Source organism: Eretmochelys imbricata, chromosome 5, assembly GCF_965152235.1.
Source record: "Eretmochelys imbricata isolate rEreImb1 chromosome 5, rEreImb1.hap1, whole genome shotgun sequence".
In the NCBI taxonomy this organism is placed as follows: domain Eukaryota; kingdom Metazoa; phylum Chordata; order Testudines; family Cheloniidae; genus Eretmochelys; species Eretmochelys imbricata.
In genome coordinates this window covers 3,383,738-3,411,116 of record NC_135576.1, presented here as the reverse complement: position 1 = coordinate 3,411,116, position 27,379 = coordinate 3,383,738, and the positions used below count along the sequence as shown (strand labels likewise).

Here is a 27,379-nt window from a genome sequence, read left to right as displayed (position 1 = left end):
TTGCTTTGGTTTTAGGGTTTATTGAAGCGAGTGAAAAGCCAAGCGCCCACAGGCAGCTCCATGGAGAGCTGGTGAGAGGCAGCAGGCGAGCAAGCAGCCGCTGGCCATGGTGCACAACGGCAGGTGGGCGGCAGGGGCAAAGGGTGGGAGTGAGGAGCTAAACCCCATCATACATCGGGCTCTCTGAGCCCACCAGTGGGGTAGGGGCTGGCCCTGGGGTTGGCATGTGTGGGGCTGGAACTGTGGGCATCAAGAGCTTAAAAAAGCTACAGAGAATTTGTCCCTCAGCAGCAGGCCCAGGGACTCTGGACCACTTCCCGCCACCCCCCTGCCTCCCACAAGCCAGAACCAGGCCCCTTGCTGATGCACATAGGAGCCAGGAGCCCACAGGGGTTACTGGGTGACATCACTCCCTGACCCCTCCAGAGCACCCTTTCAGTATATGCCACAGTGCGCCCCACTGCTGACACAGTAGGCTGACAGCAGCTCTCCACCCGCTGCAGCCTGGGAGCTCCCATGGGGTGACAGCCCCCAGAGACCCAGCTCTGAGGCTGTGGGGAGCTCACACAGCCAGTCACCCACCCTAGGAGCCAGGGCCCTGGGCTCCGAAATGCCACCTCCAGTGAGCGCACGGGGGATGGGACGGGAAGCCAGTGGGACCTGTACTGGTTGCTCCTCTACAAGGGGCAGACTCGGATGCCTTCTGAGACCTGCAGAACTTTCCAACTGGCTCACAAGTTTGCAGGTCTCAGCCTCACCTTGAGTGGTGACTATCATTGCCCGTAAAGTGGCCTGTCGAACAGACTCCACCGTGCTCTGCCCACCAGCGCCTCCAGCTGCAGAGAAGATCCCCCCCAGCCCAATTCCCGCTGGTCAGAAAAACAAAGTAACTAAGTTCCGGTGTGCGGCCGGCGGCCCCCTCTGCAATGTGCCAGCTCCCCTCCTCGTGCGACGCGGCTCGTCACGCTGCCTCCCGTGGCCTCACCCTGTGATGCTCCTCGGGCAGAGCCCTCAGGCGCTCAGCGGCCTGTGGGGAAAGGGAGAGCACGGGTGAGACTTCAGCAGGGAGCCGAGGGCACTGGAACCGGCACCAAGGCCCCACGTGGCTGCTCCAACTGGACGGGCAAAGAAATCGGGGGCCGATTCCTGCAGTTCAGAAGCACGGCCTATTGGGGGCACCAAACCCCTACGCCACAGCCCACCCTTCGGGGGGGGAGGGGTAAACTCCCAGCCTGCAGCCCCACACCCGCCCCTGGGTGCCCAGCCTAGGCCACTCCCAACAGAGCCCGCTCCCGAGAACACCCTGCCCCCGATCCAGGGCTCGTGCCGCTCACCTGCTCCGGCGTCAGGTCCCGCTGAGCCTGGGCTAGCATCTCGTAGCCCACCATGAACTTGCGGACAGTGGCCGAGCGGAGGAGGGGCGGGTAGTAGTGGGCGTGAAGCTGCCAGTGCCCACAGTCTTCTCCCAAGTGAGGCCCCGTGGGGGCGCCTGCCAGACACAAGCCCAGCAACGATTCCAGGTACCGGTCACAGGACTGAGACTCTGCTCACATGGCCCCCCGAGCAGCCACCGTGACCGGCAGGGGCTGGATTTGAACCGTCAACCCCACATGCCAATCTCCTGAGCCACCCGGTGCCCTGACTCGCCCAGCACTCACCTCCCCGGCCCCCCCACCCCCCAGCCACGTACCATGCCAGCCCATGGAGTAGGGGAAGGAAACCTCAAAGAGGTTGTCGTACTTGGTGAGAAGCCTTTTCATGATTGAAGCCAGACCTGCAACACAAGGACAGCAAGTGATCTGTCACCAGCCCTAATCCAACCCGCCCGCAAGCCCTTGGCCCGTGTGGTGGCACAGATAACAGGAGGGTCCCTGGCGCAGACGGGGGGGCAAAGCTTTCAGAGGAAAAGCACAAAAACTCTTGCCTGGGTCGCATCTGACCACGGGCAGAATCTCACGCCCACCTGCGAGGCAGCTCAGTGCCCTGTCAGCGACCCAGTCAGCAAGGGGGAAGCTCTCCAGAACTCACGTTCCAAGCCAGAGCTCACAGCAGTCCGACACCTCGGGCTGGGTGCCCACCCCCGGGCTGGGCCAGTTTGGGTCGCAGCTATGGAAACACAAACTGGGGCCTTGCCCTTATGGGACACAGCGAGTGTCGACTCTGGAACCTAACGACAATGCGACCACCAATGCCCTTAACTACTTCACTGCTGGGCAGAGCTTGCAAGGGAGAAGAGGGATCATGTCACCGATTGGCTGGATACAGAGAACACCTCACCCTGGCACTGCTTGAGAAGGGAACGCTGCTCATCCTCCTTCCCACCCACCAACCTAACCCCTGGTTCAAACTGCTCCAGCGCCTCTGGGGTGGACCCCAAACCACAACCCTCCTCTGCACAGCCACGCCTTCCCTAGTGCCTCTGGGACAGGGGAAGCTGCCCTGAGATTAACCCCTTGTTCACTGGGGGCCAGGCAGTGCCCCTGCCCCATCCCAGTGCTTTCCCAGAACCCAAGGCCAGATTGCGATCATCTAGTCTGCCCTCCTGTGGAACACAAACCTGGAACTGCCCCGTAATAAATCCTGAAGCAGATATTTTGGAAAAATACCCAGTTTTGATTTTAAAATTGTCAGTGATGGAGAACCTACCATGACCCTGGCTAAATTGTTCTAATGGTTAATTGCCCTCATTGTTAAAAATTTACACCTTTATTTCCAGTCTGAATTTGTCTCGCTTCAACTTCCAGCCATTACATTACGTTAGACCTTCCTCTGCTAGACTGACAAGTCCATTGTTAAATATTTGCTCCCAGTGTAGTTACTTATAGGTTATAATCAAGTCACCCCTTAACCCTCTCTTTGTTCAGCTAAAAAGACTGAGCTCTGAGAGTCACATGTCACTCTCAGGCAGGTTTTCCTTTAATCGTTCTTGTGGCTCTTCTCTGAACCCTCTGCAATTTATCAACATCCTTCTTGGATTGTGGGCACCAGACCTGGGCACAGGATTCCAGCACCGGTTGCACCAGTGCCAGGTACAGATGTAAAATTACTTCTCTACTCCTACTTGAGATTCCGATTTATGCATCCCGGGATCGCGCTAGCTTGTTCAGCCATGGTGTCGCACTGGGAGCTCACATGCAACTGATTATCCACCATCAGCCCCCAATCTTCTTTAGCTTCACCGCTTCCCAGGAGAGAGTCCCATATCCTGCAAGCGCAGCCTGCATTCTTTAGTCCTAGATGGATTCATTTCCATTTAGCCCTAAGCCCTATTAAAACGTAAGCACATTGTTTGTTTGTGCCCAGTTTACCAAGCGATTCAGATGGCTCTGTATCAGGGACCTGCCCTTTTCATTATTCACCTCAACCCCAGTCTGTGTGACATCTGCAAACTTCCCAGAGCCCCAGGACCTGTTGGGAAAGCTTGTGCCTCGCATACCGAGCCACCTGCCCTCAGCACAGCGTCAGCCGCCCCCACCTCCCAGCCTAGTGGGCCGAACATAGGGCAGGCAGGCAGGACGCCCAAGTTTATTCCTTACTGTCAGGGAGTTGCGGGACACACCAAGCACCAGCCCAAGCCTGGCTCTGGAAGCTTCGCATGAGTGGCATGGCACCATGCAGGGACAAGCATGCGGGACTCAGCCTCCCAGCACCCCCACATCCTGAGCCCAGCTCAGCACAGAGCACCTGGGGAAATGAACATCAAAGAGCTGCCCTCCAATCCCTCGTGCTGGGCACACAGCCGGAGCTGCTCCGCCACGCTCCAGAACCCCCACTTCTGATTTCATACAGTGCAAGAGAAGGAAATGAGAACGGGAGCTGGGGACCCTGCAATCCACCAGCAGTCAAAGCGGGGGGTGGGTGGGACAATGGGAAGCAGTGATTGGAGTTGGTATGAGAGACAGGCACGCTGCCTGCATTGCAAATCCAGCATTTCCCAGGAACCTTTAAAGCTCCGGCTGCCTCCAAGCGAGGATGGGACGGGACTGAAGCGGACTCCCCTAGCAGCTGCCTTTGAGACTCTGGAGAGCGCAGTAACGCTCTGGTCTCTTTATGAATGAGAAACACAGCCCACTGCGGCACATCTGCCCGAGTCTGTGGACAGCCTGAAACAACGGCTCTGAGATGTGCAAGCTGTCCCCACTCATCTCAATCGGGTGTTCCCTCTGAAGCGGAATGATGACATTACATGTTCATATGATTAACTCTCTCATTGCTGATCAGAGCACACAAGAAAGGGGAGGGTCGCATTGTGCAGATTTTCATAATAGGCTATAAACACTCTCATTCAGGCATCCAAAGTAGGTAGAGCTTGAGTGTAACAACTTCTTCCCACCCCCACATCTGACCCCCGCATTTGCGGGGCTCAAAGCAATTTACAAACCATGACATCTAACAGCTGCCTGCCAGGCAGGGCAGCATCATTACCCCTATTCTACAGATGGGGAAACTGAGGCAGGAAAAGCTAGATTTCCTTGCCTGATGTCAGAGACAGGAAAAGAACCCAGAGTCCCAGCTCCTGGTGTTAGGCACCGTGCCATTCTCCGATTCCTTGTTCTGCTGTTAGCCACAAGAAACAGATGCCTCAAGCTGCTTCTCAGCCACTGAACAAAGACTTTTGGTGAAGGATGGGCCAGTGGGCTAATCAGTGGGGAAGGTTTAAGGTCCAAGCCCTGCCTCTCGCCCCCAGCTGGAGCATGGCAGGCGTGGGTGAGAGCAGCTGGGGGGCGGGGCCAGAGGACATTCTACCCCTGCTCCAGGCTCCTCCCCATGGTCCATGGAGCAGGGGTGGACGCATGCAACAGCTGGCTCCAGAGCAGAGCATGCAGCTGGGGCAGAGGGAGGACATTTCCGCCCGGGGCCAGGAGCGGGCAGCCACTTACTATCCCTTTCGCTGTCGCTGAGCTCCTGGAGGCGGCAGATGTGACGGCGGGGCAGGAGCAGGGTCTGGAAAGGCCACACAGCCCAATAGGGGACCACCACCAGCCAGTCTGCGTTCTCCACCACCAGCCGCTCCTGCAGGGGACAGAGCACCATGCTGAAGGGCTGCAAAGCCCTCCGCACTGGGAGGGGGGGCTAGTCCTGCCACCCCTGCCCAGACACAGTGAAGCGGGGGGCAGGACCCAGGGGCGCTCCCAGGCTGCAGGTCTCTGCCATGCAAGCTAGGGCAGATCTCCCTCGCATGGCAGCAGTGGCAGGTGCTTTGAGCTCCCTGCACATCCTTTTGCAAGAGGGTCTCACACAAACACCGAGCTCTCTGAGCCCCATTACAGAAAGAAGCTAATCTTAGGAGAAGGGGCCTTGCTTAAAAGGAGTCCAGACCTGGCCCCAGCAGGATCTGGAGCTGGTCCCCTCCCTGTTGCCTCCCGGGGGGAGCCATGACCACCCCCAGACAGAGCCAACGCCCCCGCCCACAGGCGGCTACCTTCCTCTGGGCCTCCAGCCGGGCGTACTCCAACAGCATGGGCACGCCGCGCTCCTGGAGGTGCTGCCGCTGTGTCCGGTCCTCCAGCCGGGCTTCGTTGGGGAGGAAGTTACTGGCCCAGACCTGGGGGGGGCCAGGAGAGAAGCAGTCGCTGAAGGGGAGCAGCTGAGATACCCCGCGGGGACAGTGTGAAGCGATGGGTGGGTCTGCATGGTGCAGCTGTGCTCCACGCAGGGGGCGCCAGTGGGGACAGCAGAGGCCCCCAGCTGTGGTACCAGAGCGCCACCTACTGGCAAGAACAGGGCTGAGCACCTGGTGCCCTGCTATTTCCCTACCCGCTCCCCGTGTACGGCAGAGTCCCCTTCCTGATTCTGTGATCCCCCCTAGCCCCGCATGGGCCGACAGGCAGGGACAGCACGTCTCAGCAAGGAATCGAGCCCAGCTCCTCCCCCACCTGCCTCATCTCCAGGGCCCATCCCTTCCCTGGCCTCACGGCCACCAAGGGGGCCAATCAGCGCGTGCCCTGATGGTGGGTTCTGCAAGGTGGAGACCCACCAACCCCTGCCACAGCCATCGGGTGGGACCAACAGCATCCCCATGGCACACAGCTGGGGGCGGGGGAACAGCTGAGCGGTCTCAGAACAGCCCCTCCCCCAGGGCTTCAATCCATCTAGTTTAGATGTCTCGAGTGACGGCGCTCCCACCCGGCGGGCAGGACAGGGACCATTCCCCAACCTGACCCCGCTCACTGCAGGGAATGTTTTTCCTGAGATCAGCCTCAACTTCCTCTCTCTAAATCTCAGCCGGTCCCTCTGCGCTGTCCCCTAGGAATCCTCAGAAACTAGAGTCAGATGTTGGGGCCACAACAACCGCTGTGATCATCTGTTCGGACCTCCCGCATAACCCAGGCCGGAGAGCCCCACCCAGAGATCCCCACGTCCAGCCCAAGAGCATGTGACTCCTCACTCCTAGAGGTCAGCTTCCAGCCCCTGGATCTTGTTCTGCCTTTGACTCGGATAAAGGAGGCTCTGCTACAATAAATCATCTCCTGCGTAGACACTCACAGACCACAAGCCAGCCAGCCCATATCCTTCCCTTCGATAAGATTGAGCTCTGCAAGTGTCTCGCTGGCATCTTCCCATGACAGGCCCCACGCCCTGCCACTCCTGGATGTCTGTGTGACAGATGCTCCCCGAGATGTCACGCGGCCAAGCCTAGCAGATTCTCCTCCCAACCCCCTCAAATCAGCCCCATTGATCGATGGCTTTTCCCTGGTCTCCCTCCAGCTCATCACCAGGTAAGAAGAAGCCAAGCCCTGAACAAACTCCGCAGCCCCAGCCCCGAGGCCCTCCCCACAGAGTCCCCCTCTCAGCATTTCACCCAAGTCACTGGGCACAACACGTCTGAGGATGGGAGATCCAGGAGCCGGCTACTCAGCCGGGCCCAGCCCCTCGGGACTGGGTGGTTCCTGCACGGGAGACAGAAAAGCTCCCCCCATTCCGTGCCCCTTTCTATACTGGGTGCCCACTGCTGTAGCATTCAGGGGGTGCCCGACGCCCACCTGTGCTGAACTGCAGCCAGACAGAGCTGCAGGGAGCATCTCAGCAGCCCGGCGTGAACCCTGCCTGGGGGCTGTAACTGGGGGATTTCTATGCGCACAGTGGAGCCTGAGGTGGGATCTTTAGATGCCGTTTGGCAGGCAGGGCTGCAGTGGACACCTGACCAGCAACAGGCCCCTGAGGCGTACTGCCCCTGGAGGACTGAGGGCACCGGGGAACAGATTACAGCAGACCCTACAGCGGTTAAGGGGTTTCCCTGGGCACTCTCCCCAGTCTAGGGGGCTGGCATCGCCATTCCTCATGGGTACACTCCGCTGGCTCCCTGGGCAGATGCAGATGGCACATCCCCCACCCCCGGAGAGTCACCAGGGTGGAGCTCCAGAAGTCTCTCCAGCCAGTGTGGGGCTGAGTTCCCAGCTGGGAAGCAGCTCCACAGGGAGGGCTGAGGCAGAAGGTGGCACCTGTGGGCTAGCAGTGGGCCCCCCCAGGGAGGTGGAGGGGGCAGGAAAGCCCACCCTGCCCCTGCAATAGCTGGCAGGGCTACACTAAGGGCTGATGCTAGCCAGAGCCGGAGAGACAGCTTTGGAAGCTAAAGGGCCTTTCGCTCCCAGCTGTATCCCAAGGGCGGAGGCCTCAGCAGCTCTCTGGGAGCACCAGGAAGGATCGCTTCACATGCTCCCCACTTAAAATGCTCCCAAGCGGATGGTACAATCCCCCCCCTCAAACCGCTCTATTCGGCAGCAGCCTCCCCACCTCCCACCACAGGCACAAGGTTGGGGGAGGGATGGACTGGGGAGGTTGCTCAGAAAAAGCAGAACCTGGAACGGCCAGGAGAAGCAGCCAGTTGCAGGTTTATGCTGCCATCTGATGGTGAAATTGTGATCCACAAAGGCTGAGGCTAAACAGCGGAAAACATACAATAAGCCTCATCGTGAAGTGTAAATGCACCCGTAACATTTCCCAGATTAGAAAAGACTGGGGGGGAGGGAGGGGAGAGAAGGGAGTTGCTCTCAATGAGAAAAGTATTTTTTGAAGATGGACAGCGAAGAGGTTTTAGATTTTTACAAGGCATCTGGTCTCCCCTCCGTTTGCTTTGCACAAGGTGTGCTTTCAACCAGCAACCGTGCGCACTTCCAGGGTTTCATCATTGTAGGGTCCCTCACAGTGGCTATGAAGTTCTATTAACTCCTTTCTAGTTACCGCTACAGCTGTCCCCCCTGCCGCCAAACAAAACAGAACAGGGAGAATTGGCGTGTTTTGTGGGAGGGTAACATAACCTGGGGCCCACATACAAGGCCAGATCTTCAGCTGGCACGAAGAGGCATGCCCCTTTGAAGTCAAGTTAGCTAAGTCAAGATCTACACTGGGTAGGGATCAACCCACAAAAAGTTACCCGGGCAGCCAGACAGTTTAGGAGGAACAAATGGGAAGGTGCATTTATGGGCCACCCAATCTTAACCCTGACCCAATAGGGTGCACTAAGCAGCTCCCATATCAGAAGGAACACTGAGAGGATTGTACGAGTGAGATTAGGGCAGTCCCTCGGCTGGGCTGTCAGCGCCTGGGACCAAGGAGGCTGAGGGAATCCCGAGTCTGGTTCACTTCGCACTGGTGATGCTGGCCCTTTTCTTTTCGCCCTGCCCTGGGTTTGGACAGGGAGATGGCAATAATCAGTTTCACTTGGAAGCTAGTCAGTTTCCCCGCCCACCCAGGTGCTCAGTGCTCAGCCCACACCCCAGTACTCAGCTCAGTGCTGTCACCTCCTGCTCTCAGGGGGAGGGAGAGGCTGAAGCAAAATCTAGTCAGGAAAGTGGCTGTGCAAAACGGCACCCCCGACACAACGCTCAGCCCACACCCCAGGCAGGAGGCAGGTCCCTGTGCAGAGGAGCTGCAATCAGATACCAGGGTGAGGTCAACCCTCCACCAGCCCAACTGCAGCATCAGGGCCCTAGATGATGGACTTGACTGCCAAGTGAGAACTGACCAGACCTGAGGAAATGGAAAGCGTCGGGGGGCAAGGAGGCAGACATGCGTTAGGATTCAGATTCCATGGCTAGCCCTGCGTTGCTGTTTGGACAGCTCAGATGTCGCGAGGGAGAGGTTTAAACACTCATTTGTTGAAGGAGACGCCACAGGTGCAATTTGAACATTGCAAAGCTGGGGGCTCTGCCAGCAGGGCTCACAAGAGTCACTTTTCAGAGAAGCTCAAGGGAGGAGCAGGAGGGTGCTGGGACACCCCTTCCCATCCCCATAACACAACACACCCACCCATGGCACAGTCCCCGGGGTGCGAGCAGCTGGTTCCCTTACCTGGCAGTGAGGGTGAGGGTTGGAGCAGCCCATCATGGTCCCTTTGTTCTCAAATATCTGCAGAGAGAAGGGAAAAGAAGCTCTCGGGACTATTCTAATGTCAGCTGTCAGCAGCTGCTAGCAAGGAAGCACAGCCTAGCAGTTGGAGCACTGCCCTGAGAATCTGGACTCCATGGTCCTATTCCCTCCTCTGCCCCTGAAAGGCCTTTGCAAGTCACTCACCTGCTCTGTGCCTCAGTTTCCTATCAACCACTTGGGGGGTGATAGTGACAGTGACCGGCCTCTGGGCGGAGCGGTTCAATGCACAGATGTAGCGAGACTCCGAGACCCCAAGTGGATGGGGAAGGAGGCCAACCAAGCTCAGTGGGTGCACTGCAGAATCCCTTTGCTCTAGATCAGACTCTTCCACACGGGGAGAGGAAGGTTCTCTCTCCTTAGACCCTGGGAGCGCACATGACCAATGGAGAGGGGAGCCCTGAGCCAAAGGCAGTGGTCTAGCAGCGCGGGGAAAGTCTCAGGCTGGGAGCGAGGGGGCTCAGGGACCCGCTCATCAGTAAATCAGTGGGGACCCAGAGAACTGGGAGGAAGCTTGGTCCGGCTCTCCAGACCGTTAGGCACAACAGCTCAATGGCAGCACCACTCTGACTGGGATACAGAACTGGTGACGTCGCAGACAGTCTGCCCAGCGCAGACCGTGGGGGGCAGGTGGGGAACGGCCAGGGGCACAGCAGGGGCAGGAGAGGCTCAGAACACGCCCACTACCATTTTGCACTTCTAGTGGCTCTCAGCAGCACGCGATGCTGCACCAGCGTTAATGGATTTGGCCTCACAACCATGCCCTGGGAAGGTGTGGGTTATTCTCCCGATTTCACAGGTACGGCTACCGAGGCACAGAGCCGTCACGCAGGTGAGCCAGTGGACTAGAACCCAGGAATCCCGGCTCCTCACTGCTAGAGCCCACACAACGGTGACAGCACCCCTAGCTACGCAGAGCCTTGCCCCACGTTGGAGGAAAGTCGTTCAGAAACTAACCCCCTGCAGCAGGTGGAGAGCACCGAATGCCACTCAGAGACACACATATCCGGGCACGTCACAGCTTGCGGCTTGGTGTGAGGAGCTGCCAGCTGTCTGATCCCCGCCAAGCCTATACGCATGTGCCCGGAGCCTGCATTCCCCTCACCCACCCCTAGAGGGTGCAATGCGTCTACGGGGGGGTTGGCCTGCCGCTGCCCATGCTGCACCCGTGCAGGACCTTTCCCCACCACCCCACTGGAGAGGAGGGGGGAGGCACTGACCTGCACCCAGGGATAGGAAGCGCCCAGCTCCGCCGTGAGCTCCGCCCACTGGTCAATCACTGCCCGGATCTCGGCCAGCGACATGAGCGGCAGCGTCAGGTCAGACCAAGGATGGAAGCACAAGACCTTGCTGCGAGAGGGCAGGGAGAGACGGCTGTGAGTGCACGAGCCCGGGGGGGGGGGGGAGGGGGCGGGGGAGAGGAAGGTGTCCCCTCACTACAGCCCAGTCACCACCACCACCACCCCACCCTGCTTTCCCAGCCGCCCCCAGCAATCCAGCCCCACAACAAGCGGTCCCTGCAGCTGGCACTCAGCCCCCAGCCCCACCCCGGGCAGCTCAGCAAAGCGATGGAGACGCTGGGCTATTTGCCAGTGTTTCTATGGGACCTGCATCCTCAGCAAGCGTGAATGCGCTCAGCCTCGCAAGCCCATGTCCCCCCCTCCCGCACCCTGGGAGCAGTGGGTAGGGCAGAGCACTGCCCCTATTTAACATGGCCCAGAGAGGGCAGGTGACTTGCCCAGGGTCACCAGCAGGTTGGTGGCAGAGCCAGGGCTGAAACCTGGGAGCCAGCAAGGGGTTTCGGGGTGAAGGAAATAGCTTTCAAATGCCCCACAGAGTTAACCCCTGCGGGGACGGCACCACCATGTGATTCTCCTGCCAGGACCCAGCTGGAGGGGACAGTGGACAGGAGACGTGCCCGGGAGGGGAACCAAAGCCAAAAGCAAGAAAAGCGTCCATACAGAATACCCCGCTCCGCACATGTCCCGAGGCCACGTACGGAGCGCCGTCCCTTCCAATCCGAAGCAGGGAACCAGGCAGGGTGGGGGCTGGGGCTGGTGCCAGCTAGAAAACCTACCGAGCTGCAGGGCCCCAGAGCAGCCTAGGGATAACACTGTTCCCTCATTCTGCTCGAGCGCCGCATTTGGCGTTAGGCCCCTAAGGGATTAATGGCCTCAGCCGAGGCCTTTAGGCTTCATTTACCAAACTCCTTGGGCGGATGCTGCTCGGAACAAGGGGTGGCTGCAGGCGTCTGGGGAAGGAGAGAGAGGAATGAGCCAGAGATGGACGGTGAGTGGGAACAGCCCAGGTCAGGGATGAGCAGCACCAGTCCTAACCTAGAGCAGCGCAAGCATTGCCTGCCTGGCTCCGCCGATGCCCCTCAATCCCGACCCGCAGCTTCTCCTGCTACGCCAGCTTGGAACTCCCCCTGCACACACAGCTCCACCACTGCCCCTCGGTCCCAACCACAGCTCCAGCCCCAGGCCCCGACTAAGACAACACACACAACCACACCAGCAACAAGCACCCCAGGGAGCGTGCCCGCGTGCCAGGGTTGGCCGCAGGGGCCGGGCTCCCGGGGCAGGTGAGCCCTGCAGGGGGCGTGCCTGGGTTCCGGGGCTGGTTGCAGGGGCCGGGCTCTCGGGGCAGGTGAGCCCTGCAGGGGGCATGCCGGGGTTCCAGGGCTGGCCGCAGGGGCCGGGCTCTCGGGGCAGGTGAGCCCTGCAGGGGGCGTGCCCGGGTTCCGGAGCTGGCCGCAGGGGCCGGGCTCCTGGGGCAGGTGAGCCCTGCAGGGGGGCATGCCGGGGTTCCAGGGCTGGCCGCAGGGGCTGGGCTCTCGGGGGAGGTGAGCCCTGCAGGGGGCGTGCCTGGGTTCCGGGGCTGGCCGCAGGGGCCGGGCTCTCAGGGCAGGTGAGCCCTGCAGGGGGCGTGCCCGGGTTCCGGGGCTGGCCGCAGGGGCCGGGCTCTCGGGGCAGGTGAGCCCTGCAGGGGGCGTGCCCGGGTTCTGGAGCTGGCCGCAGGGGCCGGGCTCCCGGGGCAGGTGAGCCCTGCAGGGGGCGTGCCCGGGTTCCGGAGCTGGCCGCAGGGGCCGGGCTCCCGGGGCAGGTGAGCCCTGCAGGGGGCGTGCCTGGGTTCCGGGGCTGGCCGCAGGGGCCGGGCTCTCAGGGCAGGTGAGCCCTGCAGGGGGCGTGCCCGGGTTCTGGAGCTGGCCGCAGGGGCCGGGCTCCCGGGGCAGGTGAGCCCTGCAGGGGGCGTGCCCGGGTTCCGGGGCTGGCGGCAGGGGCCGGGCTCCCGGGGCAGGTGAGCCCTGCAGGGGGCGTGCCCGGGTTCCGGGGCTGGCGGCAGGGGCCGGGCTCCCGGGGCAGGTGAGCCCTGCAGGGGGCGTGCCCGGGTTCCGGGGCTGGCCGCAGGGGCCGGGCTCTCGGGGCAGGTGAGCCCTGCAGGGGGCGTGCCCGGGTTCCGGGGCTGGCGGCAGGGGCCGGGCTCCCGGGGCAGGTGAGCCCTGCAGGGGGCGTGCCCGGGTTCCGGGGCTGGCCGCAGGGGCCGGGCTCTCGGGGCAGGTGAGCCCTGCAGGGGGCGTGCCCGGGTTCCGGGGCTGGCCGCAGGGGCCGGGCTCTCAGGGCAGGTGAGCCCTGCAGGGGCGTGCCCGGTTCCGGGGCTGGCCGCAGGGGCCGGGCTCTCGGGGCAGGTGAGCACCGGTACCACCCTCTGCGGATTCTGGAGCTGGCCGCAGGGGCTGGGCTCTCGGGGCAGGTGAGCACCTCAGGGGCCCTTACCGGGTTCCGGGGCATCCGGCTGCAGTGCTGGGAAGTCATTGTCGAAGACAAACGTGCTTGTGTACTGCGGATTCACCTTTACCAAGAGAATGAGAGGCGGGTTATAAGGGCAGGGCCCCAGGGCTCATGAGAGAAGGCAGCCAGAAGCCCCCAAGTCCACACCACACCAGAGCTGCGAGTATCCTAACCCACAACCCTGGCATACCCACAGCTCACAGGCATGGAGCCCCTTCCTGCCATGGCCACTGTCCATCAGAGCCATGTGTGGGGGAGGGGGAAGAAAAGGGTGCCCAGAATGCACTGCAGTGAGGCACACCCCTCCAAAGGAGATTGTTCCCACTGCCTCAGGGACCCCCTCCTTTGCTCCCCGTACACGTTTGGGGGCAGGGAGAGAGATCCCATGGAAGTCGGTGTGGGAGGGGGGGGTCCTGCACCCTTCCCTCTGCACATGGGACCTGTTCCCCCCCATCTATGAATCCAGGAGCAAAGGAGCTGAGCTCAGCACTGGGCCTGGTGCTTGGGCTTTCCTGCACCACTCAGTGCAGCCCAGAGGACTCAAGAGAACAGCACGGAGGCTCCCAGGCCAGCAAGGGGCACGCTAGAGAAAGAAGTGCCCGCTACACCCTCCCATGCAGAGCCCACCCGCCCATGCAGAGCCTTTCGGAGGGCTAGGGCCACCCCTCCCCCCGCAAACACACACAATCCGGGCCATCTGTGGGCCTGCACTACCCAAGCCCTGCTGGCCTTGACAAGGGGCTCCCAGCAGGGGCCTGAGGGCAGCGCTTTCTGCAGGAATTCCTGGCTCTCAGGAGATGGTGGCGTGGGGAGGAGGAGAAGAGATGACCAGCCACAAACCACTGGGAAATGCAGAGAGCTAGAGGGGATGGATAAACTGGGTGCCTCCAGCCCATTTCCAGGGCTACAGCTGAGCAACGGGGCTTCCCTTCGGAAGGAAAAGCTCCATGTCCCAGATCCATCCCCCTGAGCCACCTGGTCCAGGCCTGGGGGACATGGCAATCTCCACAGGTGGGAATTTACACGCATCAAGGAGCACACCGAGATTCCAACATGCTTGACGGGGATCTGCCAGCAGCCTAACGAGCTCTCTTCTGGGAGTCAGACATGCCAACGGTGACGCTAATGTCCATGGACGCTCACGGCTCTCCCACTGAGAAGATGCCAGGTGTGGAGTCTAGTAGGTCGGGGCTGAGAGCCAGAACTCCTGGGTTCTATTCCCAGCCCTGGGAGCAGAGTGGGGTCTAGCGGGCTACAGCAGCGCAGGGGCTGGGAGCCAGGACTCCTGGGTTCTATTCTCAGCTCTGCCAGATTCTCTGCATGACCCAGGACGAGTCACTCCCACTCTCTGCCCCCAGCTGTTAACCCGGCTAGCGATACCCTTCTCCCGCACACAGGCACAGCTCCATTCATTGGTGTTCACTTCCTGGGAGGTCCCCAAGGGCCAAGCTCCACTCCCCCACCCCCCGGCCCAGTACCTCCCCGTTGGCTCGCGCTGCTCCAGGGCACAGCGGGTTGGACAGGTCACAGCGAGGGACGTCCTCTCGTGGGGGTATCTCCACCTGCCCCTGCCAGGGACGCCTCATCCGGTGGGCGGACACCAGCACCCAGTCATCCCGCAGGGGATTATAGCGGACGTGCTGGTGCTCTGGGGGGAGGAAGGGGTCAGAGGCATGAATGCGGCGGAACCTGCTGGGCTGGGAAATGCTCTGCTAAGGGGCCATCGCCTCCACCCAGGAACACCTGCAGCAAAAGTAACTGACCCGTATACGTCTGTGCTGAACATCCCCGCGGCCCAGACACCGACCCAGCCCGCACGGGCAGATGGGGAGGGTGTCGAGGGTAACACCTGACAGAGGAGCTGAGCCTCACTCCTGTTACTCCCACAGCCCCCTCTGCTCCACACAAAGGACCTCATGTTTTAAGGGGGGAATAAAATCCTTCCCCATTGCTGTTCAGTGAGAAAAGCGTCGGGGAGCAATGTTGGAAAAACAGACCGGGAAGAGGGGGGCCTGGGCACTGCGGGACGATGATGGGGGGGGTGGGCTGGGGGTCCCAGGAGCTAGGGGGAAACGCTGGGGAGATGGGATGGGGAACTCATCACTGGGGGGGCATGGTGGTGCTGGGGGAGCGATGGGGAATGGAGGGGACAGGTACTTGGGGGGAATGATGGGGGAATGGGGCGTGCCAAGCACTAGGGAGGCTTGGGGGCCAGGTGCTGAGGGCGTCAGGGCACAAGGGGGGTGGGGGGGGACAATGGGGGACCGGGCACCAGGCGGAGGGGAGCCACGGGGGGCAGAGGTGGGGGACCGGGCACCACGGGCAGGGGGGCCACGGGGGGCGGGGGCGGAGGTGGGGGACCGGGCACCAGGGGGAGGGGGGCCACGGGGGGCGGAGGTGGGGGACCGGGCACCAGGGGGAGGGGGGCCACGGGGGGCGGAGGTGGGGGACCGGGCACCAGGGGGAGGGGGGCCACGGGGGGCGGAGGTGGGGGACCGGGCACCACGGGCAGGGGGGCCACGGGGGGCGGAGGTGGGGGACCGGGCACCAGGGGGAGGGGGGCCACGGGGGGCGGGGGACCGGGCACCAGGGGGAGGGGGGCCACGGGGGGCGGGGGCGGGGGACCGGGCACCAGGGGGAGGGGGGGCCACGGGGGGGCGGGGCGGAGGACCGGGCACCGGGGGGAGGGACTCGGGTGGGGTGGGGTGGGGCGAGCCGAGCCGAGCCCCCTCCTACCGCGGGGCTGGAAGGACCCGACCGCCGGCCGCGTCTCGCCGGACCCCGAACTCGCGGGCTCCGAGCGCGCCTCCATCCGACCCCGCACCGGCCGCGGCTTCCGCGTCACGTGACTCCCCGCCGTTACAGGGGCGGCCGCAGCGAGGGGACCACGTGCTGTACGTCACTGCGTACGCGCCGCCACGTTCCCTCCCCCCGCGCGCTGAGCCGAGAGCGGCCGCTCTGAGCCCCCGGGGCAGGGGCGAGACCCTCCGCCCGGGCCTGCGGCGCGCGAGCCCCGCCCCTTCTCTGGGGCCTGACACCGCCCCGCCCCCGGCCTGTCACTCCGAGCCAGTGCCTGCTCGGCCCCGCCCCCGGCCTGTCACTCCGAGCCAGTGCCCGCTCGGCCCCGCCCCCGGCCTGTCACTCCGAGCCCGTGCCCGCTCGGCCCCGCCCCCGGCCTGTCACTCCGAGCCAGTGCCCGCTCGGCCCCGCCCCCGGCCTGTCACTCCGAGCCAGTGCTCGCTCGGCCCCGCCCCCGGCCTGTCACTCCGAGCCAGTGCCCCCTCGGCCCCGCCCCCGGCCTGTCACTCCGAGCCCGTGCCCGCTCGGCCCCGCCCCCTGGTCTGTCACTCCGAGTCAGTGCCCGCTCGGCCCCGCCCCCGGCCTGTCACTCCGAGCCAGTGCCCGCTCGGCCCCGCCCCCGGCCTGTCACTCCGAGCCCGTGCCCGCTCGGCCCCGCCCCCGGCCTGTCACTCCGAGCCAGTGCCCGCTCGGCTCCGCCCCCGGCCTGTCACTCCGGGCGAGTGCCCGCTCGGCCCCGCCCCCTGGTCTGTCACTCCGAGCCAGTGTTAGCTCGGCCCCGCCCCCGGCCTGTCACTCCGAGCCAGTGCCCGCTCGGCCCCGCCCCCTGGTCTGTCACTCCGAGCCAGTGGCCGCTCGGCCCCTCCCCCTGGTCTGTCACTCCGAGCCAGTGCCCGCTCGGCCCCTCCCCCGGCCTGTCACTCCGAGCGAGTGCCCGCTCGGCCCCTCCCCCTGGTCTGTCACTCCGAGCCAGTGCCTGCTCGGCTCCGCCCCCGGCCTGTCACTCCGAGCCAGTGGCGCTCGGCCCCTCCCCCTGGTCTGTCACTCCGAGCGAGTGCCCGCTCGGCCCCGCCCCCGGCCTGTCACTCCGAGCCAGTGCCCGCTCGGCCCCTCCCCCGGCCTGTCACTCCGAGCGAGTGCCCGCTCGGCCCCTCCCCCGGCCTGTCACTCCGAGCCAGTGCCCGCTCGGCTCCGCCCCCGGCCTGTCACTTCGAGCCAGTGGCCGCTCGGCCCCTCCCCCTGGTCTGTCACTCCGAGCCCGTGCCCGCTCGGCCCCTCCCCCGGCCTGTCACTCCGAGCGAGTGCCCGCTCGGCCCCTCCCCCTGGTCTGTCACTCCGAGCCAGTGCCTGCTCGGCTCCGCCCCCGGCCTGTCACTTCGAGCCAGTGGCGCTCGGCCCCCCCCCCTGGTCTGTCACTCCGAGCGAGTGCCCGCTCGGCCCCGCCCCCGGCCTGTCACTCCGAGCCCGTGCCCGCTCGGCCCCGCCCCATGGCGTCGGCCTGCGAGCTGTGATTGGCTTGTGCCCTGGGCCCCCAGCGGTGCCATTGGCTGGCGCGGAGCGGACGGTCCCGCCCCCCGGCGAGGCTCGGCGCGCGCCGCGGCGGTTTGCGGCGAGGGGCGCGCGGGATGCGGGCGCTGGGGTCGCGGGCGCTGCGGGCCGGGCTGGCGCTGCTGGGCCTGGCGCTGCTGGCCCAGGGGCTGCGGAGCTGGGTCGCCTCCCGCCCCTTCGAGTTCCGGCCCGAGGAGATCGCGGCGCTCGGGCGGCACCACGCGGGTGGGTCCGGGCGCGGGGCAGGGACTCGGGGGGGAGACACCCATGGTGCGGGGGCTGGGGGGTAACGCGAGGGGGGCCCGTTGGGTGGGGCCCCGGGGCGATGTGTGGCTCTGAGGGGGTGGGACTCATGGTGCGGGGGCTGGGGGGTAACGCGACGGGGGCCCATTGGGTGGGGCCCCGGGGCGATGTGTGGTTCTGAGGGGATGAGACCCATGGGATGGGGGGCTGGGGGGGGTAACGCGAGGGGGGCCCATTGGGTGGGGCCCCGGGGCGATATGTGGCTCTGAGGGGGTGGGACCCATGGGATGGGGGGTAACGCGAGGGGGGCCCGTTGGGTGGGGCCCCAGGGCGATGTGTGGCTCTGAGGGGGTGGGACCCGTGGGACGGGGGCTGGGGGCTAATGCGAGGGGGGCCCATTGAGTGGGGCCCCGGGGTGATGTGTGGTTCTGAGGGGATGAGACCCATGGGACGGTGGGGTAACACGGGGGGGATGTAAGGAGGATCCATGGGACGGAGGGATAGGGGGTAACGTGTGGGAGGACCTATGGGGTGGGGGGCTCTGGCAGGGAGAGCCAAGTGTGAATTGTTGACCAAGCCTGGGGCAGGCCTCTGGGTCCCCGGCAGCCCCTGGGGCGCAGCTGCACCGATTCGTGCCAGGTGCCCACTTGCCTGGTGGGTGTGACATTGGGACCCAGCCTATCAGCTGGTGGGGCCGGGTCGGGGGCTGCCTGCCCAGGGGAAGGGGCAGAGAATAGACTCGAGGTGGGGCGAATGTTCGATCCCATCCCTAATGTCTTATTCCCCGAGTGAAGCAAGGGTCCCCATTTATGTTCTCTGTGTATATAAATTTCCCCCCTGTATTTTCCACTGAATGCATCCGATGAAGTGAGCTGTAGCTCACGATAGCTTATGCTCAAATAAATTTGTTAGTCTCTAAGGTGCCACAAGTCCTCCTTTTCTTTATTCTAAATTTGGTGTCTCATATTGATGGGAGCCAGGGAAGTGGCGGGGCCATGGGCATCCTGGGAGTGCTGACTTTGCCCAGGTTTCTTGGTGCTGCAGGGTTGGACCATGAGCAGGCCTTCTCCAAGATCATTGTGGAGCTGCGGAAGAAGCACCCAGGCCACATCCTGCCGGACGAGGACCTGCAGTGGGTGTTTGTCAACGCAGGCGGGTGGATGGGCTCCATGTGCCTGCTCCATGCCTCGCTCACTGAGTATGTGCTGCTCTTTGGGACGGCCATCGACACCGGGGGGCACTCGGGTAAGCAGGACTCAGCTACATTCAAGCAGAGAGGCTTGGGTTGAGGGGCTGCTATTGGGTAGCCAGTGTTTGGAGCTCACTTTGATCTCCAACTGGGGTTCTTGCACCCCAGCATCGAGTGTTGCAGGCATGACCCCAGATCTGCAGTCTCTGGGGTCGTGCTCGCTGAGGATGGAGGCAGAACCTTTCCCCCAAGGCTCAGCCTGAAGAGGGCTGGAAATCTCATCCCACCTTGCAAGCAGCGGGGTGGGAGGGAGATGCAGACTTTGTAGTCTTTTGCTCTCCAGGGCACAGAATGAGCCGCTTTCACAACGTGTGCAGATCACACATGCTTCCAGCCCCCAGGAACTGGGTCATGGGTCAGGGACTCCATTGCTCCCTGCATTCAGGTCCTGAACTCATAGCTTTAAAGTCCGTCTGGGGAACTGTCCCAGATGTAGAAGCAACCCGCCCCCCACTAGGCATGAAAGCCACCTGTTTGGAAGGGGTTAAAAGAACTGTCCTAAATATGCACTTGGTCCAAACACGCTGCACAGTCCTTAGAGGGCAGTACATCTAGGGGGCCATTGGGGATCTCAGCCTCAGTGCAGTGATGCAGGGGAAGGGGGGTTTGTCTGTGGCTGTGTTTCTCTGCCTTTTAACACCTTTTACACTAAAACAAACAACCGTGGTGTTTCCTCGACTGTGTCACGCAAACACAGCTCAGCACCCTTGGCCTCCAGCCTGCCTGGCCAGAAGAATCCCAGAGAGATCCCCACGCTCCAGAGCCAAGGCAGGATTGTTCCCTGCAGTGTGTCCCCTTGAGCTTTTTCTAATCTAATAAGTGACTGAAGCAAACGGCTTCATCCCATTCCTCTTAGACCTTTGTCCTACCCCCCTGATAATCTGCTCCCTCCATGGGGCTCTTCCCCATCAAGTCCTCGTATGTGCCTGTGGTGCCTTCTCTTCTCTCCACTGCCCCCTGCCAGCTGTGGTCAGGCTGAGCTGAAAAAATTTAGCGCTTCTGATCATTCTTTTGTCCGAAGCTCCCCAGCATGGCCTGTCTGGTAAGAGGAGTGTCTCTGCCTCGTGATCCCTCTTGGTTACATCTCCAGTGGGGTGGCTGGGCATTCAGGATCCCCCAGCCCAGGAATGCTGTGTAAACACACTTGCAGAAAGACACCATGTTGAGGCACATAGAGGGAGCCTGTCTTGTGTCTGATTTCTCTCCTCCCCATGGGGAGTTGACTCCAGCACGTTAGCTGCTGAGCAGTGAAGCCAAGACTAATGAGAAAAGCCCAGGCTCCAGAGACCACTGGCCAAGGATGTCTGACTGCCTGTCCCTCTGATGGTCCATGCTCGGGGTGTGCTGATCAGCAGAACCCTCCAGCCTCCAAGAGCCAAAATGAGGGGGAACGCAGCTGGATCCCCGAGAATGGAGGAGGCAGAAGCAACTCGAGACCCTTTCCCTTTATCCTGCAGCCAGCATCTCAAGGTTGCCTCAGAGCCCCTGCTCCCTTTGATTGCCTGTGGCAAACGATCATGGAGAGGAAGGTGGCAGCATGCGGTTGGGTGGGCTCCTGTCCTTGGCAGAGCCCCTGGGGATGCAACAAGCAGCCAGATCCAAGCTGTGGGTGGAAGGGATTTGTTCCATGAGGTTTTGGAGACCTGGATATTAAGGCCCCACCTTCCCCCATAGCCGTGTTGAGATTTCACACTGTGTGCCTCTCTCGCAGGTCGGTACTGGGCTGACATCTCCGACACCATCATCTCGGGGACCTTCAGGCAGTGGAAGGAGGGGACGACCAGAAGTGAAATCTATTACCCAGGTGCTGTTACCCAGGGTTCTTTCAACCCAAAGCTCTTGGTAACCTTACTCTGTGCGAGGTGGTGTCAAAAAATAAATCAGTGGCGACACGGCCGTCCAACCGATAGGTGGCTGGCACAAACAGGACAATACAAGAGTGTTCACACTTAAAGCTATACTTTACTTAGTCTTAAACACTTACAAACATCCGCAACAGGTTGGTAAAACACCCCAAAAAATCCCAGATGCATATTTACCCAGGGTCTTGAGGCAGTCTTGAGTGGATAACTGCAACTGTCCAGTGGCCAGCCGGATGTCTGTAGGGAAGCTTGAGAGGTGTCCAGGCATTGAAGTGTCCATCAAGCTCGGATTTCTTCCTCTTTTTATATCCAACTTCTTAGTATTAAGTAGCTTGTTCATTAACAAAACTGCTGAGCAGAAACCCAGATAAGGGTGGAGATTTCCAGCCTGTCAGGTGGACAATTTTCCATCAGTCAAGCAGGAAAACTTTCCATCAGTTAACTGGCTGTATAGCAATAGTTAACTATTGCCAGACTTTCCATCTTGCCAAACGGCATGCTTCAGAAAAGCAACTCCAATCAGGAGGGCAGAGGGTCATGTTTACTCCTTGCGGTCACTCACTCCACCTTCCCCTCCTGGTCTGTTAGTTGTGCCAGGGTTTCAGAAAGGCCTCCTCTTAGCTGCTTTCAGCAATAAGCATAGCAATTGGTATGCCAGCCGCTGGCAGTGATTTAAACATGTTACTGGGCTCTGGGCTATCAAAACTCTGCTCCCACAGTGCATTTGGCACTGTCAGCACCAGCCCCACCCTTTCGTGCTCGAAGATCTCCCCTGCGTGGCTGCCTCTGCAGGGCTGGTTGCCTTGGGCTTTTCATGTACGGATTTGAACGGATAAGGCTAGAGCTTCGTTAGCCCCACAGGATAGAGGGAAGCTTGCAGGGGACAGAAGATTAGCCTGCAGAACACCACACCACTAGATCTCATGGAGGCCAAGAGTTGAGCAGGATTCAAGGAAAGCATACACGCTGACGGGTAATGAACACATCTCCCTCAGGTGGGATTAAAAAACATGGGTGGGATTAGAAAACATAAAGCCGCCTGGTTCAGAGCAGGAGCCAGCCACTGAGTATCAGGAGGAAATCGCCCCTGTGGGAAGGCTGTTCCATGATTCTACACCAGGGTACACGCTTGCAATCTTCCTTGGAAGCAGCTGGTACTGGGCTCTGTCAGGGACAGGCTTCTGGATTAGCTCCGCCCCCACCCCCCTCTGGCAGCTCTCCAGCATGGTGCTGAGCATCCCCCTTGTCCCGGGCTTGGAGTGGAGGTTCATCAGGCCCACAAAGAGCCATGTGTGCTGTCTCTGGAGACATACCAGAGCAGCACGTTGGAACCAGTATTTTTCAGAATAACGGCCAGTGCTATGTCTGTCTGTCTGCCTGCAGGGGACACCATAGTGCACCAATCTGGAGAGGCCACGGCTGTCCAGTGGAGCGCTGGCACCTGGATGGTGGAGTATGGCCGTGGCTTCATCCCCTCCACGCTCATGTTCGCCTTGGCCGACACCATCTTCAGCACTCAGGACTTCGGCACCCTCTTCTGCACCCTCCGGGTTTATGCCAAAGCCTTACTTCTGGAAGCCAGTGCCTATTTCAGCCACCTGACCCAGTGAGACCACCCTCCCCAAACACCAGCACGGCGTCACAGGAAGGGGCATCCTTTTCCCATCCCCCACCATCATGCAGATCTTACCAGAAAGGCAACGAGCAAGAGCACCTCTGCCCCTTCCCCCGTGCACACGCAGGTGTGCCAGGTAGGCTGACCATTAGCTGTGTCGTCCGCCTGCCGCAGTGAGCACTCAGCCGGGTGAGAAACAGGCAATAACAGATAAACCTAGATCGCTATTTTTTTAATATCCAAATGTTCCTCTATATTTCTGTAACTAGACTGCAGCGACTGAGCTGCTGCCCACATCTGTGTGTGTCCATCCCCTCTGTCTGCAGCTGTGTCTCGTGTGCTTTGAAAACCGGGGGGCCTACGAAAATCCAATCATGGGGGTGTGTGTGACATGGATCATCCTGTGCATACACACTCTGGACATGAGAGAAACCATGCCCAGCGTGTGTCTACATAGACTAGGGCCAACTGCTGAGCTCACTCGTCCCCAGCTGAACCCGGAGTAACTGCAGTGGAGTAAATGGGGTTCAGCTAGTGTGAATCTGGTGTCTAGCCTTGGAGGTAATATACAGCAGGGTGGGTCTGACTTCCAGACGCTGTCTGGGTAAAGTACAGATTGTATATTAGCCACTTCCCATCTCTGTTTCTCAGTGGACAGCGTCTGGTGTAAAGTACCTGTAGATGTGCTCTGTGTGGTACTTCATGCACTCAGTATAGATTACGTAGGATACCCGTGTGTGTCCTGTAATCTGCCTAGTCTTCTATTTACTGTTTCTACTATAGAATCTGTCTGATTTAGAGTTCGCTCCTGGGGGTGCTCTAATACCCAGTGTCACTAGATGGCATGTTCCGTTAGATACTAGCATCGAGTACCATCTGCAGTAACATGCTGCGCTACGTGTCGAAAGGCCTGTAGTTTGTGCGCCTCATGCAGTCTGCGTCACCCTGCCCTTGTGTCCTGTTTTGTGTATGTACAATCCGCCTCTTTTGCAAGGCTCTGATGCGGGCAGATTAGGGAGGAAGGCCAGAGACTGGAGCAGGGGCCCTTTCCATGGTGCACATTCTGCACCTGTTATTGTTTGTTCCTATGATGGGGAGAGCCACCATCCATCGCCTTAACAGACAGCCTTATTGTGGTGGCCTCCTGGGCTATGCACGTGTCTGTACCTCCTGGTGGTGGTGCCTCGGCTGCGGGGCAGTCTGTGCCCCTAAAGGGATCTGTGTGGGCTGAGCCCCAGGGCTGGGGCGCACATGGCGGAGCTCGAGTGGAGCCAGCCTGCCCTGTGGACTGTCTCTTGTAACCAACCTTTGATGGTTATGGGATTTGCCCCCATAGCTGTTCCCCAGTCTGAGATACCTCATTCCTCTGTCCCATGTGGCCCTGGCTCTCTCCCAAGCTGATGTACTGATATTTTAGAAATGGACGTTACTGAAGACTTTGGGGCAGGAAAGCAGTTGTTCCAAACCTGAGGGCTGCTTTCCCTGTAGGGCTTCACAGATTTTACTGCTGGGGGGAGTTCTGCGCCACTGCATGCATGGAGAAACATGTCCCACCGCAGACTTTTTGCTCTCCCCCAGAAAAATGGTTTCTGTGGGGAAGCAAAAAGAAGTGGCACCAGCGCTCACTCACCCCTCCCCTGCAGTGCAGGTGGCCCAGAGGAAGAGGTAGGTCACTGTGGGGGGGCAAGGGAAGGAGGGAGGGTCTGGTGATGCCTTAGCCACCCAGGGACATGTGGGGGAGGGGAAGGAGGAGGAAGGACGGAGACAGAGTTCCTTCTCTGCCTTCCCTGGATGGAGCAGCTGGGGCTGGGTCAGATCAAGGCCAGATCAAGGGGTTACTGTACAGTGAGCTGCTCCCCCTGTCCGCCCAACCTCCATCTGGATCTCCCCCGTGAAACCTCACCCCCCCACACACATACATGGAGTCCCCCCTGCATCTGGAGCCAACATACCCAGAGGCCCCTCCCCTCACCCATGCTCCTGAGCCTCACCTCTGGCATCAGGTGCACCCCCACCCCACCAAACCCCACTCCCCCAGCATGCCGATGCCCCACTGAGTCCAACCCCAGACACTGGCCACCAGCTGAGCCCTAACCACCTTCACCTAAACTCTCCTGCAGAGTCCCATTGACCTGGCACCCAAATGAGCTCCTGTGCATCCAGATCCCCTCCCCCCAACCAAGCTGCCCACACCAAGATTGCACCATACCTAACCTTAGCACACAATAGCAGATTTAAAGGTGGCCGTCCTGCAGCAAAAAAATTTCAGGACCAGACGTCAAAGAGAAACTGCTGAGCTTCAGTTCATTTGCAAATTTGACACCGTCAGTTCAGGATTAAACACAGACTGTGAATGGCTCACCAGCTACAAAAGCAGTTTCTCCTCCCTTGGGGTTCACACCTCAACTGCTAGAAGAGGGCGTCATCCTCCCTTATTGAACTAACCTCGTTATCCCTAGCCTGATTCTGGCTTGCATATTTATACCTGCCTCTGGAAATTTCCACTACATGCATCCGACGAAGTGGGTTTTCACCCATGAAAGCTCATGCTCCAATACATCTGTTAGTCTGTAAGGTGCCACAGGACTCTTTGCTGCTTTCACCGATCCAGACTAACACGGCTACCCCTCTGATACTTGATACCTAATCTTGGTCCTCACGAGGGAATTCTGCACCAAAAATTAAAAATTCTGTGCCTACAAATTCTGCAAAAGTTGCACATTTTATTTGTGAAAAGAACGCAATATAATCACACCATTCTCAATTATTTGCTGACAAGTATTTTGAAATAAATTACCAAAATAATTGAAAATGGTGTGATTATGTTGTTTTCTTTTGAGAAATAAAATATGCAGCATTTTAAAATATTGTGTGCAGAATTTTTAATATTTTTGTCACAGAATTCCCTCTAGTATTTTACAAACCTTTGGTCTCTTACTACAAAGGGGTGGCCCCTGGAAACTACAGGTCCTAGCATTCAATGCAAGCAGTCTAAGATGCGGTGTTATATGCTGGGCCTGCAGTTTGCCTGCAGATGGGCTAACTGCCTGGCTACATCTGAAATGGCTTCCCCCCGTGAAACTGTCCAGGGGCCAAATGCTGGTTACTTGCTTTTGGCAGCCACGTTTACAGCCTCTTTAGCCCTTCTTCAGTAATGTCCGTTTCCAAACGAGCATCACCATGAGAGCCAGCCGGCTCCAGAGCATGCGTCTTGTTCCTGGTCCTTGGACTGTCCTCCTGCCTTGGTACATGTACGGCCTGGAATCAGTCACTCTTATTTTTATCAGTGTCAAGAATAAACATGCTCATCTGGCTTAATGTTTTTATTTATTTTGTTTTGAGAGTGCGAGAGAATAGCTGGCCCGTGCAGACCTTTCCTGCATGCTTTGGGGACGGTGAGGGGGAAAGGTGGTTTTGTTGGTGGTCAGTAATGAAAAGTACTGTGAATCCAAGGTTTGTATCATTTCTGCCAGAGAAGCCGAACTGACCCTAAATAAGGCTATGATTTTGTCATGGAGGCAGTGGGGGCCCCAAAGATCTGGGTCGTCGTGGGGGACCGCCACCGCAGGCAACATCAGGTACCCTGCAGCTCCCGGCCGCCACAGGCAGCAGGGGATATCCCACAGCTCCAAGTCATGGTTGGAGGGGACTCTTGGAGCTCTCAGCCCCCATGGGTGGTGGGGTCCCCTGCAGCTTCCTGCCAGCCCCTGCAGCTGCCCAGAGGCTTCCCATTGTGTCACCGGTATTTTTAGTAAAAGTCAAGGACAGGTCATGGGCTTCCATGAATTTTTCTTTATTGCCAGTGACCTGTCCCTGACTTTTACTAAAAATATCTGTGACAAAATCTTAACCTTAACCTCAAGTTGCATTGGGGGAGGTTTAGGTTGGATATTAGGAAAAAGTTTTTCACTATGAGGGTGGTGAAGCACTGGAATGGGTTCCCTAGGGAGGTGGTGGACTCTCCTTCCCTCGAAGTTTTTAAGGTCAAGCTTGACAAAGTCCTGGCTGGGATGATTTAGTTGGGGATTGGCCCTGCTTTGAGCAGGGGGTTGGACTAGATGACCTCCTGAGGTCCCTTCCAACCCTGATATTCTATGATTCTATGAACCTTAATCCTAAATAATCAACTCCAGGCTACAAAGGGGGGAGGGGCAGCCAACATCTCATAATGTGCAACCCTGCTCCCTAGGAGTAGCCAGGGTCCTGTCTCCTGAGGGGACCGCCACAAAGGCCTGGTCTAAACAGGAAGGTTTTAGCAGCATAGCTATTGCTGGTGGGGGGGGAATCACTCCTTCAAGTCATTAGCGTCACTCAGGTGTGAGTGAGTCTGCTTGTGATGCATAAGACAAGACAAACCCCTGCCACAGTCCATGCATTCCTCTGGGTACAGTCATACCACCCAGTGCCAGCCTTCCCCTCCTAAAGACTCCCTCCCTCATTGGCCTGTCAGTAATAGGCTCCAGCAGTCCATGAGCCCCTTCCCCGGCTCTCCAGGCGTCTGGCACTTTCCGTGTCTCTGGGAGAGTTTGAGCTCCTTGAGGCAGGGATCGACTGTGGCGCGCTGGGCCCCCTTCTGGGTCAGTGACTGGGTGCTGGTGCTATTTCGTTCCTTCTCAAGAGCCCAGTCACTGAGTTCCCAAGGAGACTTTTGTTGCTCTTCTAACGTCCAGGCTGCCCCTTCCTGCTGGCCCCTCACTGCCTCAGGCAAGGAGATTCTGCAGTCAGAGCCATCCTGTCCTGTGAGTCCAGGAGAGAAGCCGGCTCTGGCCATAGCTAGATCCTCCCAGGCAGGTGTAATGGGAGTTAACATGGCCAATAAAGTCAACAGTTGGGGCTGAGGTGCACAGGGAGGAGGTGTTTTTCTGAGCCCGCTTTTCCCTCTCTCTGCCCTTACATGGCTTTATCT

General features: G+C 60.0%; 2 protein-coding genes across 4 annotated transcripts; one reads left to right on the top strand and one right to left on the bottom strand.

The window, feature by feature from the left end:
* Positions 1-21,126, bottom strand: GALT (galactose-1-phosphate uridylyltransferase). 3 transcript variants are annotated; one of them, XM_077816599.1, is made up of 11 exons: positions 21,036-21,126; positions 14,636-14,805; positions 13,143-13,218; positions 11,569-11,617; positions 10,587-10,716; positions 9,292-9,348; positions 5,423-5,545; positions 4,881-5,013; positions 1,691-1,774; positions 1,335-1,489; positions 1-1,027 (listed from the first exon to the last, which is right to left on the bottom strand). In XM_077816599.1, the coding sequence occupies exons 1-11, from the start codon at positions 21,124-21,126 to the stop codon at positions 962-964; spliced, it is 1,134 nt and encodes a 377-aa protein (XP_077672725.1). In that variant the 3' UTR covers positions 1-961. The 3 variants fall into 3 exon arrangements, with proteins under 3 accessions (XP_077672725.1, XP_077672723.1, XP_077672724.1); XM_077816597.1 differs by lacking the exon at positions 21,036-21,126 and adding an exon at positions 15,894-16,186; XM_077816598.1 differs by lacking the exons at positions 1,335-1,489; positions 21,036-21,126 and adding an exon at positions 15,894-16,186.
* Positions 17,569-25,791, top strand: LOC144264780 (sigma non-opioid intracellular receptor 1-like). The gene is made up of 4 exons (XM_077816600.1): positions 17,569-17,729; positions 18,792-18,992; positions 20,708-20,800; positions 22,242-25,791. The coding sequence occupies exons 1-4, from the start codon at positions 17,582-17,584 to the stop codon at positions 22,466-22,468; spliced, it is 669 nt and encodes a 222-aa protein (XP_077672726.1). The 5' UTR covers positions 17,569-17,581; the 3' UTR covers positions 22,469-25,791.
* The last annotated feature ends 1,588 nt before the right edge of the window (positions 25,792-27,379 follow it).